This window comes from Mytilus edulis, chromosome 11 (assembly GCF_963676685.1).
Source record: "Mytilus edulis chromosome 11, xbMytEdul2.2, whole genome shotgun sequence".
NCBI classification, from domain to species: domain Eukaryota; kingdom Metazoa; phylum Mollusca; class Bivalvia; order Mytilida; family Mytilidae; genus Mytilus; species Mytilus edulis.
This window is the reverse complement of record NC_092354.1, coordinates 72,453,955-72,469,428: the sequence shown is the minus strand read 5'-3', so window position 1 is coordinate 72,469,428 and position 15,474 is coordinate 72,453,955. Positions and strand designations below refer to the sequence as shown.

At 35.2% G+C, this 15,474-nt stretch overlaps 1 protein-coding gene across 1 annotated transcript; it reads right to left on the bottom strand.

The window, feature by feature from the left end:
* Nucleotides 1-6,355: 6,355 nt before the first annotated feature.
* Nucleotides 6,356-13,422, bottom strand: LOC139496202 (sushi, von Willebrand factor type A, EGF and pentraxin domain-containing protein 1-like). Its single transcript, XM_071284670.1, has 6 exons — nucleotides 13,294-13,422; nucleotides 11,696-11,763; nucleotides 10,197-10,322; nucleotides 8,521-8,697; nucleotides 7,545-7,631; nucleotides 6,356-6,481 (listed from the first exon to the last, which is right to left on the bottom strand). The coding sequence occupies exons 2-5, from the start codon at nucleotides 11,757-11,759 to the stop codon at nucleotides 7,552-7,554; spliced, it is 447 nt and encodes a 148-aa protein (XP_071140771.1). The 5' UTR covers nucleotides 11,760-11,763; nucleotides 13,294-13,422; the 3' UTR covers nucleotides 6,356-6,481; nucleotides 7,545-7,551.
* Between the last annotated feature and the right edge of the window lie 2,052 nt (nucleotides 13,423-15,474).

Genomic DNA, 15,474 nt, shown 5'->3' with positions numbered 1-15,474 from the left:
GATATCTGTATGTACCTCATGATTTAAGTCTGAACGACAACCCTATGTGGCGCATGGTTTAAGTCCGTACGACATCTGTATGTACCTCGTGGTTTAAGTCTGAACGACAACTCTATGTGGCTCATAGTTTTAGTCCGAACGACAAAAGTGTGTAGCTCATAGTTTAAGTCCGTACGACATCTGTATGTACCTCATTTTTGAAGTCCGAACGACATCTGTGTGTACCTCATGGTTTAATTCCGAACAACAACTATATGTAGCTCATGGTTTAAGTCTGAACGAGATCTATCTGTTCCTCTTTGTTTAAGTCCGTACGACATCTGACTGTAGCTCATTGTTTAAGTCCGTACGACATCTGTATGTACCTCATTGTTTAAGTCCGTACGACATCTCACTGTAGCTCATTGTTTAAGTCCGTACGACATCTGTATGTAGGTCTTTGCTTAAGTCCGTACGAAATCTGTATATACCTCCTTGTTTAAGTCCGTACGACATCTGTATGTAGCTCATTGTTTAAGTTCGTACGTCATCTGTATGTAGCGCATTGTTTAAGTCCGTACGACATCTGTATGTAGTTCAATATTTAAGTCAGAACGACAACTGTATGTACCTCATTGTTTAAGTCCGTACAACATCTGTATCTAGCTCATTTTTTAAGTCTAAATGACAACTCTATGTGGCTCATGTTTTAAGTCCGTACGACATCTGTATGTACCTCATAGTTTGAGTCCGTACGACAACTGTATGTAGTTCATTGTTTAAGTCTGTACGCGATCTGAATGTACCTCATGGCTTAAGCCTGAACGACAACTTTATGTGGCTCATGGTTTGAGTCCGTACGACATCTGTATGTACATCATGGTTTAAGTCTGAACGACAACTCTATGTGGCTCATAGTTTTAGTCCGAACGACAAAAGTGTGTAGCTCATAGTTTAAATCCGTACGACATCTGTATGTACCTCATTTTTGAAGTCCGAACGACATCTGTGTGTACCTCATGGTTTAATTCCGAACAACAACTATATGTAGCTCATGGTATAAGTCTGAACGAGATCTATATGTTCTTCTTTGTTTAAGTCCGTACAAAAATCTGACTGTAGCTCATTGTTTAAGTCCGTACGACATCTGTATGTACTTCATTGTTAAGTCCGTACGACATCTCACTGTAGTTCATTGTTTAAGTCCGTACGACATCTGCATGTACCTCATTTGTTAAGTCTGAACGACATCTGTATGTAGCTCATTGTTTAAGTCTGAACGACAATTCTATGTGGCTCATGGTTTAAGTCTGTACGACATATGTATGTACCTCATGGTTTTAGTCTGAACGAAAACTCTATGTGGCTCATAGTTTAAGTCCGAACGACAAAAGTGTGTAGCTCATAGTTTAAGTCTGTACGACATCTGTATGTACCTCATTTTTTAAGTTCGAACGACATCTGTATGTTGCTCATTGTTTAAGTCTGAACGACATCTGTATGTACCTCATGGTTTAAGTCTGAACGACAACTCTATGTGGCTCATGGTTTAAGTCCGTACGACATCTGTATGTACCTCATGGTTTAATTCTGAACGACAACTCTATGTTGCTCATGGTTTAAGTCCATACGACATCTGTATGTACCTCATGGTTTAAGTCTGAACGACAACTCTATGTGGCTCATGGTTTAAGTCCGTAAGACATCTGTATGTACCTCATGGTTTAAGTCTGAACGACAACTCTATGTGGCTCATAGGTAAAGTCCAAACGACAAAAGTGTGTAGCTCATAGTTTAAGTCCGTACAACATCTGTTTGTACCTCATAGTTTAAGTCCGTATTCCATCTGTATGTACCTCATGGTTTAAGTCTGAACGACAACTCTGTGTGGCTCATGGTTTAAGTCCGTAAGACATATGTATGTACCTCATGGTTTAAGTCTGAACGACAACTCTATGTGGCTCATGGTTTAAGTCCGTACGACATTTGTATGTACCTCATGGTTTAAATCTGAATGACAACTCTATGTTGCTCATGGTTTAAGTCCGTACGACATCTGTATGTACCTCATGATTTAAGTCTGAACGACAACCCTATGTGGCGCATGGTTTAAGTCCGTACGACATCTGTATGTACCTCATGGTTTGAGTCTGTACGACAACTATATGAACTTCATAGTTTAAGTCCGAACGACCAAAGTGAGTTACTCATTTTTTAAGTCAGAACGACATCTGTATGTAGCTCATTGTTTAAGTCTGAACGACATCTGTATGTACCTCATGGTTTAAGTCTGAACGACAACTCTGTGTGGCTCATGATTTAAGTCCGTACGACATCTGTATGTACCTCATGGTTTAAGTCTGAACGACAACTCTATGTGGCTCATGGTTTAATTCCGTACGACATTTGTATGTACCTCATGGTTTAAATCTGAATGACAGCTCTATGTTGCTCATGGTTTAAGTCTGAACGACATCTGTATGTACCTCATGGTTTAAGTCTGAACGACAACTCTGTGTGGCTCATGATTTAAGTCCGTACGACATCTGTATGTACCTCATGGTTTAAGTCTGAACGACAACTCTATGTGGCTCATGGTTTAATTCCGTACGACATTTGTATGTACCTCATGGTTTAAATCTGAATGACAGCTCTATGTTGCTCATGGTTTAAGTCCGTACGACATCTGTATGTACGTCATGATTTAAGTCTGAACGACAACCCTATGTGGCGCATGGTTTAAGTCCGTACGACATCTGAATGTACCTCATGGTTTAAAGTCTGAACGACAACTCTATGTGGCTCATAGTTTTAGTCCGAACTACAAAAGTGTGTAGCTCATAGTTTAAGTCCGTACGACATCTGTATGTACCTCATTTTTGAAGTCCGAACGACATCTGTGTGTACCTCATGGTTTAATTCCGAACAACAACTATATGTAGCTCATGGTTTAAGTCTGAACGAGATCTATTTGTTCCTCTTTGTTTTAGTTCGTACGACATCTGACTGTAGCTCATTGTTTAAGTCCGTACGACATCTGTATGTACCTCATTGTTTAAGTCCGTAGGACATCTCACTGTAGCTCATTGTTTAAGTCCGTACGACATCTGTATGTACCTCATTTTTAAAGTCTGAACGACATCTGTATGTAGGTCTTTGCTTAAGTCCGTACGACATCTGTATATACCTCCTTGTTTAAGTCCGTACGACATCTGTATGTAACTCATTGTTTAAGTTCGTACGTCATCTGTATGTAGCTCATTGTTTAAGTCCGTACGACATCTGTATGTAGTTCAATATTTAAGTCAGAACGACAACTGTTTGTACCTCATTGTTTAAGTCCGTACAACATCTGTATGTAGCTCATTGTTTAAGTCTGAACGACAACTCTATGTGGCTCATGGTTTAAGTCTGTACGACATCTGTATGTACCTCATAGTTTGAGTCCGTACGACAACTGTATGTAGTTCATTGTTTAAGTCTGTACGCGATCTGTATGTACCTCATGGCTTAAGCCTGAACGACAACTCTATGTGGCTCATGGTTTAAGTCCGTACGACATCTGTATGGACATCATGGTTTAAGTCTGAACGACAACTCTATATGGCTCATAGATTTAGTCCGAACGACAAAAGTGTGTAATTCATAGTTTAAGTCCGTACGACATCTGTATGTACCTCATTTTTGAAGTCCGAACAACATCTGTGTGTACCTCATGGTTTAATTCCGAACAACAACTATATGTAGCTCATGGTTTAAGTCTGAACGAGATCTATATGTTCCTCTTTGTTTAAGTCCGTACGAAATCTGACTGTAGCTTATTGTTTAAGTCCGTACGACATCTGTATGTACCTCATTGTTTAAGTCCGTACGACATCTCACTGTAGCTCATTGTTTAAGTCCGTGCGACATCTGTATGTACCTCATTTGTTAAGTCTGAACGACATCTGTATGTAGCTCATTGTTTAAGTCTGAACGACAACTCTATGTGGCTCACGGTTTAAGTCTGTACGACATATGTATGTACCTCATGGTTTTAGTCTGAACGACAACTCTATGTGGCTCATAGTTTAAGTCCGAACGACAAAAGTGTGTAGCTCATAGTTTAAGTCTGTACGACATCTGTATGTACCTCATTTTTTAAGTCCGAACGACATCTGTATGTAGCTCATTGTTTAAGTCTGAACGACATCTGTATGTACCTCATGGTTTAAGTCTGAACGACAACTCTATGTGGCTCATGGTTTAAGTCCGTACGACATCTGTATGTACCTCATGGTTTAATTCTGAACGACAACTCTATGTGGCTCATAGTTTAAGTCCATACGACATCTGTATGTACCTCATGGTTTAAGTCTGAACGACAACTCTATGTGGCTCATGGTTTAAGTCCGTACAACATCTGTATGTACCTCATGGTTTAAGTCTGAACGACAACTCTATGTGGCTCATAGGTAAAGTCCAAACGACAAAAGTGTGTAGCTCATAGTTTAAGTCCGTACAACATCTGTATGTACCTCATTTTTTACGTCCGAACGACATCTGTATGTAGCTCATTGTTTAAGTCTTCTGAAAGACAACACTATGTAGCTCATAGTTTAAATCCGAACGACATCTGTATGTAGCTCATTGTTTAAATCCGAACGACATCTGTATGTAGCTCATTGTTTAAATCCGAACAACATCTGTATGTAGCTCATTGTTTAAGTTCGTACGACGACTGTTTGTAGCTTTAGGTTTAAGTCCGACCGACAACTGTGCGTAGCACATTGTTTAAGTCAGAATGTCATCTGTATGTAGCTCATTGTTTAAGTCAGAACAACATCTGTATGTACCTCATGGTTTAAATCCGAGCGACATCTGTATGTAGCTCATTGTTTAAGTCCGTACGACAACTTTATGTAGCTTTAGGTTTAAGTCCGACCGACAACTGTGTGAAGCTCATTGTTTAAATCACGACATCTGTATGTAGCTCATTGTTTAAGTCAGAACGACATCTGTATGTAGCTCATTGTTTAAGTCCGTACGACAACTGTATGTAGCTCATGGTTTAAGTCAGAACAACAACTGTATGTAGTTCATAGTTTAAGTTCGTAGGACATATGTATGTAGCTCATTGTTTAAGTCCGAACGACAAAAGTATGTAGCTCATGGTTTAAGTCCGTACGACAACTGTGTGTAGCTCATGGTTTAAGTCAGAACGACATCTTTATGTAGCTCATGGTTTAAGTCCGTACGACATATGTATGTAGCTCATTGTTTTAAGTCCGTACGACAACTGTATGTAGCTCATTTTTTAAGTCCGTACGACATCTGTATGTAGCTTATGGTTTAAGTCTGAACGACATCTGTATGAGGCTCATTGTTTAAGTCGGAACGACAACTGTATGTGGGTCATTGTTTAAGTCAAATCGACAACTGTTTGTACCTCATGGTTTAAGTCCGGACGACAACAGTATGTAGCTCGTGGTTTAAGTCCGAACGACATCTGTATGTAGCTCATTGTTTAAGTCAGAACGACAACTATATGTAGCTCATTGTTTAAGTCAGAACGACAACAGTATGTGGCTCGTGGTTTAAGTCCGAACGACAACTGTTTGTGGGTCATTTTTTAAGTCAGAACGACAACGGTATGTACCTGTTGGTTTAAGTCCGGACGACATCTGTATGTAGCTCATGGTTTAAGTCAGAACGACAACAGTATGTGGCTCATGGTTTAAGTCCGAACGACAACTGTATGTGGGTCATTGTTTAAGTCAGAACGACAACGGTATGTACCTCATGGTTTAAGTCCGAACAATAACTGTATGTAGCTCATGGTTTAAGTCCGAACGATTTTAAACATGTTCTTAAACATGTTCTGTTGGATGTGAAATTGTCATTTAAGGTACACATTCAACATCAAAATGACACAATAGACGTGATACTGACGATACAGTACTATGTGTAACAGAAATAGGTTTATCCGATCTGTTTACATTCCATAGGTTATTTGATGACCTTACTCCTTCGATTAGCGTTGGATTTAGATACATTAACTTAAGCTTTTCTGTTTTTCTATTATTTTGTTAAGAAACAGAAGTGACAGGGAAATAAAAATGTATTCACTTCTTCCTACCGACAGAAAAAAATCCTGCTATACTAGGGCGTCCGTTTGCCTGTGTGCGATGTAAGTAACCAAACCACGTCAGTTCATAAAGTGAACGTTAGATTCGATGACTCGTACAAAGAAAGTGCCAAGTTTTTTGTATAATTTATTGTAAAAAGACTTTGATGGGTTTGTAGATGGCATGTTAAAAGATTAAAAGAAAATTGAGAAAATATATAAGGAGCTGTTTTCGATATACAGTGGTTGTTTAAAAAAAAAAGGCAGAAATGTAATATATGTATATTTTATTTGAAACTTCCTGATGTAGTCTTTTTTTTCCGTCCCTTTGAATATTATTTCCCTCTGTTTTACTCTAGATATTTGTCTCTCATCAAAATTCTATTTACCGGTATCCTGTAACATAAAAATATATTTGCACAATGTATCAATAAGTTGTCAAATGTCATCCCAAAAAAAAAATAGCATGATATACGTGAATATACCTTTTTAATTTGAGCTTTTCTGATGAGTCGTTTTAAGAAAGACACACATTTTTAATCCTTGCATCTATGATAAGATCTTTGACAATCAGTGGGCCCATGCCACTACTGGTAGAGATAGCAAATCTGAGGGTATTATTTACACCTCAATATTGACATGAATTATCATTTATATGGTCATATACATAAATCAACTGTTAATAAAACTAAGAAATACGAAGGATTTCCTAACCGAGAAATATATTACCTAAGCTTTATTTGGCAAAACCTTTCGCAATTATTGGTCTCCAATGCTCTTCTTACCTAACTATATTTTGCCTCTTTTTACTCTTTATATTCGTGCGTTTCTGATGAGTCATATCATATACGTATTTGTAACTTGACTTTTAGTTACATAATAAATACAAGTCATGTTCTTCAGTCAGAACAGTTTTGTAGTTAAAATTAAAAGAATTCATGTAAAAGTTTTTTTGGCACAATTTTGTGGAATTTTGAGTCCTCAATACTCTTCAACTTTGTACTTGTTTGGTTTTATAAGTATTTTGATCCTAGCGTCACTGATGACTCTTATGTAGACAAAACGCTCGTCTGGCGTACTAAATTATAATCCTGGTACCTTTGATTATTCTTATACTTATTGAAGGGTCGATAATGTGGATTCATTTATGTTCACGGGTACCAATTTTCTTGGATTGAGTAAAACTTGCATATTGGGAATAAATAATTTAGTGGTTTAAGCAATTTCTGCATGCATTCTTTACGAAAATTTATAATTCGATGAATATTTAAATTCGTAGTTGCCCTGTATCTACGAAACCCACGAGAATTAGAATCCAAATAATATATTATTCAGTTATTCAGTGTGCACCAACTATTTTATGTTATTTCTCCATAGACAGAAAAAAATATTATTCTCATTCCTTAAAAAAGGAATTCATAGTATATAAATTTAAATTGACCACTCAATACCAACATACCAGAGGATTATTCACACACAACTTTACCAGTTCGACTACTAACTGAGCAGCCTTGACCTGGTGGACAATGGCCTGGAACACATGGATCTGTAAAACACAGAAATAATTCCAATTGATTGAGAAATAACAATTGTAATGTGCATATTACGTCATGTATAATGAAAGCATATACGAAGAATTAATGAAACTTGACCTATTACTAAAGATATCCTATGCAACAGACGATTCTGTCTACAAAGATGATCAGTTCGTGCACCTTATGTATTTGAATATATAATCTAGCCATTTTTACATTATAGTTCATTTCTGTATGTGTTACATTTACGTGATGTGTCGTAGTTTTCCTCTTATAATGATGTATTCCCTCAGTTTTAATGTGTAACCCGGATTTGTTTTTTTTTTCTCAATCGATTTATGAGTTTCGAACAGCGGTATAGTACTGTATATACACATTAAGGAAAGAAACCCTATTTGTATCTGATAATCTGTTAGTTCGTTTAAACATATTTATTTATAGTGGATTGGGAAACATGTATTAATCCCTTTCCACTTTGCGGGTGCTAGTGCTGCCTTGTAGCGGCATTATCCTACTCTTTTTCGAAATCTATAAGGGTGTCTTTAACGTGCAAGAGATATGTTTCTGTCTTAACACGGGTCAGACTTTACCGATAATCTGTGTTCCGTGTACCTTCGGAAATTACGACAAACTCTCATACAATACATTAAAACATTTACTTTGCAATAACTTTTTGGCATTGTTACATCTTTTTCAGTAATACAATTGCGTAATTTGAGTTTTACTAAATGTAGTTAGGTATTTTCCGTCTACCACGAGGAAACGTAAAAGATGGGCACTTTTGTTTACTACATATAAAGTCCTTTATATTGTTTAAGCAATGCAAAGGGTCGTACAGGCTATAGAAATGGTTGAAGATCTACATATTTCCAAACTGGTGTTTTTAAGTATAGTCCGTACCATAACAATTTGTTGGAATATCGTCGCTCCACCCAGAGTCTGTGCATGTGAGGCGCATTGTTCCGTTTAATTTTAATCCACTGTCACATATGTAGGTTGCTTTTGCACCAATTTCTAGTCCAGTTAACGTCAATGTAACATTTGGAAACTGCGGAGGCTGAATGTTTTCACACTGAACTATAGTTATAATTACAAATTCAATAAACATAGTTATATTAGAAATCCAAATATTTATTTGGACAATTGTGTGTGCTTGTTTCATATGCACGTGTCGGTGATAAAAATAGTTTAAAAGCCAAACAAGTACAAAATTGAAGAACATTGAGAACCCAAAATTCCAAAACGTTGTGCCAAATACGGCTTATGTAATTTATTCCTTAGATTTTCGAATATTATAGCAAGGAAGTATATCGATTCCAATAGGACGCTTGCGGTATATGAATGGATCGACGCGTACGAAAAAAAATATTTTTCAAAATGTATTGTGAACACTTTATTTCCATAGTAAATAATGTAAAAACTAATGTACGCAACAATAAATATATTTCACTAAGACTAACACAAGAATAACGAAAATGTTAAACGTAAGTTTGTGCGTATATGTCCAACAAATTTTGTGTTAAATATAACATGTATTAATTTGTTTAAGGACGTTATATTAGAACTAACATTTAAACAGTCGAAATAAAAAAAAAATAAAAAAAAGTTTTACCAATTCAATTTCTTTGAAGGAAAGTTTGCTTATTTTGTATTCCTTTTTTTGTAATTGATAGACTCATTCATTCTTCTGTTTTCTTTAAATATTATGACAACCTAAATACTGTTGATTAAGCGACAAGAAGGATAAGCTTCGACTAGAGTAAATATCAAAATATGCTAATGTCAACAGAAATAAACTAACACAGTTGTCTCGTTTGTTTCGGTGATTCGACTGAAAAAACACATATTGTAACATATGTCAAATTGACATATACTTCTTGTTTACAATTTGTATTCAAAATATTGTTGTATTTTACTACTTATGTAAAAGTTTAAAGAGTATAGACCTTATTTTAAAGTGTCTCTGTGACCACAAAATTATGTCTAGCACTTATGAGTGGATGAGATGCAGACAAACGATTTTTATTTTGCAACCAATAAAACAAGGACCAGACGTTCAAGTTCACGTCATCTTTTTTCGTAGACTTATGAGAACAATTCGTTTGACCAATTGGATTGATTGATCTTTAAATTAATATACATAGATGTAGGATGATGTGGTATGAGTGGCAATGAGACAACTATCCATCCAGGTAACAGTTTATAAAAGAAAACCAGTATAAGTCCAGGTACGGCCTTTAACACAGAGCCTTAGCTCACACCCCAAAAATTACATAAAACAATTCAAACGGGAAAACTATATAAAACCGAGAAACGAGAAACGCTTATAAACTACATACTAAAAACAGACTAAAACCACTGTGCATCAGATTCCTGACTTATGACAGGTGCAGACATTCGCAGCCGGATTAAACGTTTTAATGGTACAAAACCCTTTCACTTTTCTGAGACAATAGTATAACATCACAACATATTAGATGAGTGCCCCTCCCCTCCCCCAACAAAAAATATACAAAAACGATGTTATTCGGCCGCAACGATTCAATTAAATACTGTATCGTATATGGTTTACTTACATTTACAGCACGGTCTGTTACCACAACATTTCCCAATCAATGTCCAACCGGTGCCAAATTTGAGATCACAAGTCAAATCTTTCACCCCGCAAGTGCCACTCATAGCTTTGCATTGACGAGTCAGAACTAAAATATATAAAATCAAACAGTTCATTGAAAAAAGGAAATGTGCTTAAATTTGAGATCACAAGTCAAATCTTTTTCCTCATAGCTTTGCATTGACAAGTCAGCCCTAAAATTTTAAATATCAAACAATTCAATGACAATAAGGCATTGTGCAAAATTTGAGATCACAAGTCAAATCTCACCCCCTCCCCCGTAAGTGCAATTGATAGTTTTGCATTGACGAGTGAGATCGAAAATATATGATATAAACTTATCAATGACAAGATGACAGTTTGCAAAATTTGAAATCACAAGTCAAATCCCCCCCCCCCCCCGCAATAACTATTGATAGCTTTTCATTGACGAGTGAGACCGAAAATATAATATCGAACAATTTAAGGACAATAAGGCAACGTGCTAAATTTGAGATCACAAGTGCGATTGATAGTTTGTATTGACGAGTGAGACTTAAAATATATAGTATCAAACAATTCAATGAAAAAAGGAAATGTGCTTAAATTGAGATCACAAGTCAAATCCCCCCGCAAGTGTTTTGTTAATTTAAATCTAATAGTTTCAAACAATCTTACATTATTAACTTTCAAATGTGTTGACTTGACAGTTCCTCATAATGGTAAAACTGAAAAGAGCGTTCTATGAACACAATTATAAAAAAGTGTTATTTTCCACATGCGAAAAGTTAAAACTGCTGACTCTGAGTAACCGTATTTATCATAGCACAGTGGTTAGTAATTTGGTACTGACATAATAAAACAAATGTTCTAAAATTTCTCGCTAAAAAACATTTAGAAATGATAACAAAATAAGATATTTGCTCCATCAGGCAAAGTTGACAATAGATGAAGTTATATACATTTCTAATAACAGGATTTTTTTTTTAAATTTTACAATATTTTCGAGTAATTTTATAACTATTTTATTAATTTTGAAACATTTACCCCAAAAAATCCTGTTAATATAAGCCCACCCTCTTTTTTTCATCGATACTCTATGAAAAAATCAATATTACTTACGTCCAGCATAAGACAGATTGAATGTGCTAACGAAAATGGCAATGACACAATAAAACTTACGTCCAGCATAAGACAGATTGAATGTGCTAACGACAATAGCAATGACATAATATAACTTACGTCCAGCATAAGACAGATTGAATGTGCTAACGACAATAGCAATGACACAATATAACTTACGTCCAACATAAGACAGATTGAATGTGCTAACGACAATAGCAAGGACACAATAAAACTTACGTCCAGCATAAGACAGATTGAATGTGCTAACGACAATAGCAATGACACAATATAACTTACGTCCAGCATAAGACAGATTGAATGTGCTAACGACAATAGCAATGACATAATATAACTTACGTCCAGCATAAGACAGATTGAATGTGCTAACGACAATAGCAATGACACAATAAAACTTCAACATAATGCTGAAACAGAAATTTATTTATATTAGTGATATATTTAATGAATATCCCTCTTTTATGTGCAAATCATTATATTATGAGTGTATCTTAAAGCACTAGCTGTCAGCAACTGGCCGTTTATTTCTAAGATGTACAGCCTTTTCGTTTTATATTATACAAACATAATATTTTTAATCGATTTTTTTTATTATGTTAACAGTATAATTTTAACTGTATAAAACTCTTGAAGCTGTACCTGTATAAAACGGTTATATATCTGACGAAAAGAATACCACCAGAGACAAAAAGTTTCAAGGATAATTTTCTCGTTTAAATTGTTTTACTAGTTGTTTTACTAGTTATTTGTATTGAAACCATATTTGTTACATTAAGATGACAGGTTTTTCAAGAAATAATCGGCATTCAAATGCGATCAAAGTATGCTCTACTTTTGAAAAAATGAAACATAGTTATCATTATCCTGTATGTTCTGTCATGCAGATGATGTCGTCTTACTAAATGACAATCGGCAATCTTCGGGTGACTCCGCGTCTCTCATTATGAGGTACGGAATCGGCCGAGTTGTGACGATTGACTAAATGATTCACAGTTTTGTTATTAATGGGTAACATTTTCAAAAGTGTACACCAAAACGTCCTGCTTGGGTAAAAAAATGTCATAAACAATGGAAATTTATCCAATGACGTGGCGTTAGTTCATTTTGGGGATACGGAAGGCCAAATATATCATCAAACGTAACATAAAAAAATAACATAGAAACGAGTAAGTATGACTCCAGTCTACACGCACATCCAATTGACAATTGACAATGGTTGTCGGTGTGAAACGAATAAGAATACGTGTATCAAATTTTTCGTTTTTACTGTGCATCTTTCAAGCAAAACAAAAGTAACTCGAGGCTTTAATTCCTATAATTATTCCCTTTGAGGAAGTGTTCTTCGTACTAGTTAGAAAACTATTTAACCGAGCTTTTCACGTGGTAAAATTTAATTCATCTTTTCGATATATGTACGATCGCAGTCACCAGTTGTACATATGTATGACAGAGAATATGTGTCAAGCTTTGTGATCAGAATATAGGACTACTTAGTCAAAGAAAATCAAAAGTACAGTTCCAATTAGTTATCAAAGGTACCAGGATTATAACTTAGTACACCAGACGCGCGTTTCGTCTACATAAGACTCATCAGTGACGCTCATATCAAAATATTTATCAAGCCAAACAAGTACGAAGTTGAAGATCATTGAGGATCAAAATTTCAAAAAGGTAACCTATTCCTGGGATAAGAAAATCCTTAGTTTTTCGATAAATTCAAATTTTTGTAAACAGGAAATTTATAAAAATGACCACATAATTGATATTCATGTCAACACCAAAGTGATGACTACTGGGCTGGTGATAACCTCGGGGACGAAACGTGCTAAATACTGAAACTGTCTTAATATATTCAGAGGTAAAGACAATCAACATTTGTCAAGAAGCAAACTTAACTGTTTAGACAATAATTTGCTCGATATAATAGAAATACCAACCTAGCAGTTCCTCTTTTATTGGATGAATTAAAATTTCGATTGTCCTTCTTTGCCCTTTTTTACCTGAAATCAAACAATGAAAAACATCTAACCAGACACAAACTTAAATACCTGTCTGATCCTTCTTTAACAAATATAAAACAATACAAATCATGGAAGATCTTTTTTTAACCAAAATCATGACAAATAAAAATACCAACTCAGAAAAATCCGTTATCGTTAACAGACATAAAGTTACCAAACCATGATTGTCCTTCTTAACCAGGTTTAAAGGAATTGATGCAATTATTCCGAAGTGTAAGCAGTTCATTTTCAACTAATATAATTCGTTACTGAAAAGAATCAGTATAAAGTCAGTTTAACATGCAATGGGATAACTTCAAAGTCTCCGTTGAAAGCAGTAACATTATATCGAAGAATCATCAGGAAAAGGCAACATTTATATAAAAGAGGGACGAAAGATACCAAAGGGACAGTCAAACTCATAAATCTAAAACAAACTGACAACGTCATGGCTAAAAATAAAAAAGAGACAAACAGAAAAACAATAGTACACACGACACAACATAGAAAACTAAAGAATAAACAACACGAACCCCACCAAAAACTAGGGGTGATCTCAGGTGCTCCGGAAGGGTAAGCAGATCCTGCTCCACATATCGTATTGACTGATAATTATAATTTATATTACCATGATAAAGGTAATACGAATTCATTATTTTTCGTTAGATACCAATTTTCGTGGATTTCGTTGGTACAGATGAACCACAAATATAAATGTTCAACGAATTATTAATTTTCCATAGGCGTGTAACGTATGCAGAATTTGACAGACCCACGAAATTAAATGTCCACGAAAGAGCACGTTTTGTTCAATCCATGAAAATAAATAAATTCACAGTAATATAAAATTAATTTCTTTCATCAGACAGTTTAAACCTGTTAGTTTATATGTAAAATAAATCATATGATTTATTTTTTTCGACATTCACGAAACTATTAGAATCATAGTAAAAAAAGTCAAATATCAGAAAGTATTCCAAGGACACTGATAGTACACATTGATTAAGGCGTGCTTCAAACACAGCAGACAGTTTAAGTAACGAATAATAATTACAAGTAGACGTTCTTATACATCAAAGTATTGAAAAGTAAATTTACAAAAAAAACAACGAATCTAACAAAAAACATAGCAAAACATGTTTACTCACATCTATCTAGCAAAGTAATGATAAAACAAATGGATTGCACACGGCTTATAAATGGATTGCCCACGCCTCAAAAATTGGATTGCCCACGCCTCTAATTGAATGACGCATGTTCGCATCATTTGAATGCTACTTCCGGCTTACAGATCATTGGCATTCAATGTACTTTGCGGGTGTGCGTCAGTGTTACGCTCAAGCTGTGTCAAATTGTCTATGCACATGAATACGATTAATGGAAAAATAATTAACTGTCTGAAACGTGTTGCATTTGTTTTTAATGCATTTTATAGAAAACATCTTTCATAAATTTCTTTCATTTTAAAAGCTAATAATCATATATAACAACCTTTTTTTTTAAATAAAACATTTATGATTGTGATTGGTTTACAACGTTTTAAACGATAGAAATTCTACCAATGACGTAAAGTTATTTTCATTTTGATGTACAGACAATGAGATTTCAAATAGTCCTTTAGATTCTGTAAAGACGAATTAAAAGAGGGACGAAAGATACCAGAGGGACAGTCAATCTCATAAATCGAAAATAAACTGGCAACGCCATGGCTAAAAATGAAAAGGACAAACAGACAAACAATAGTACGCATGACACAACATAGAAAACTAAAGAATAAACAACACGAACCCTACCAAAAAACTAGGGGTGATCCTTAGGTGCTCCGGCAGGGTAAGTAGATCCTGCTCCATATGTGGCGTCCGTCGTGTTGCTTATGAGATAAAAATCCGGTAAATAGTCTAACTCGGTAGGTCACATTTATGAAAGGGAATGAGATTGTAGTTACGACGTAAGGGACATATCCAATATCATTTGTGAAACGATCTCAAATTATCATTCTGATGGTAATTTCTTTTTGTTTATTTTTTTCAGATAAACACATACACCACTCGCAACAAACAATTTTGAAACTGAAACCCGTTAAATTTTTGAGAAAAACAACAAGCCGCGCCTATTTGC

Bases quoted from the DNA above. Each gene is read 5' to 3' on its own strand.
- LOC139496202 (XM_071284670.1), bottom strand. From the start codon at position 11,759: ATGTTGAAGTTTTATTGTGTCATTGCTATTGTCGTTAGCACATTCAAT. The intron at 8,698-10,196 runs GTAAGTAAACCA...TTATAACTATAG, and splicing joins TAACAGACCGTGCTGTAAAT to TTCAGTGTGAAAACATTCAG. The intron at 7,632-8,520 runs GTACGGACTATA...TGTGTTTTACAG, and splicing joins TATTCCAACAAATTGTTATG to ATCCATGTGTTCCAGGCCAT.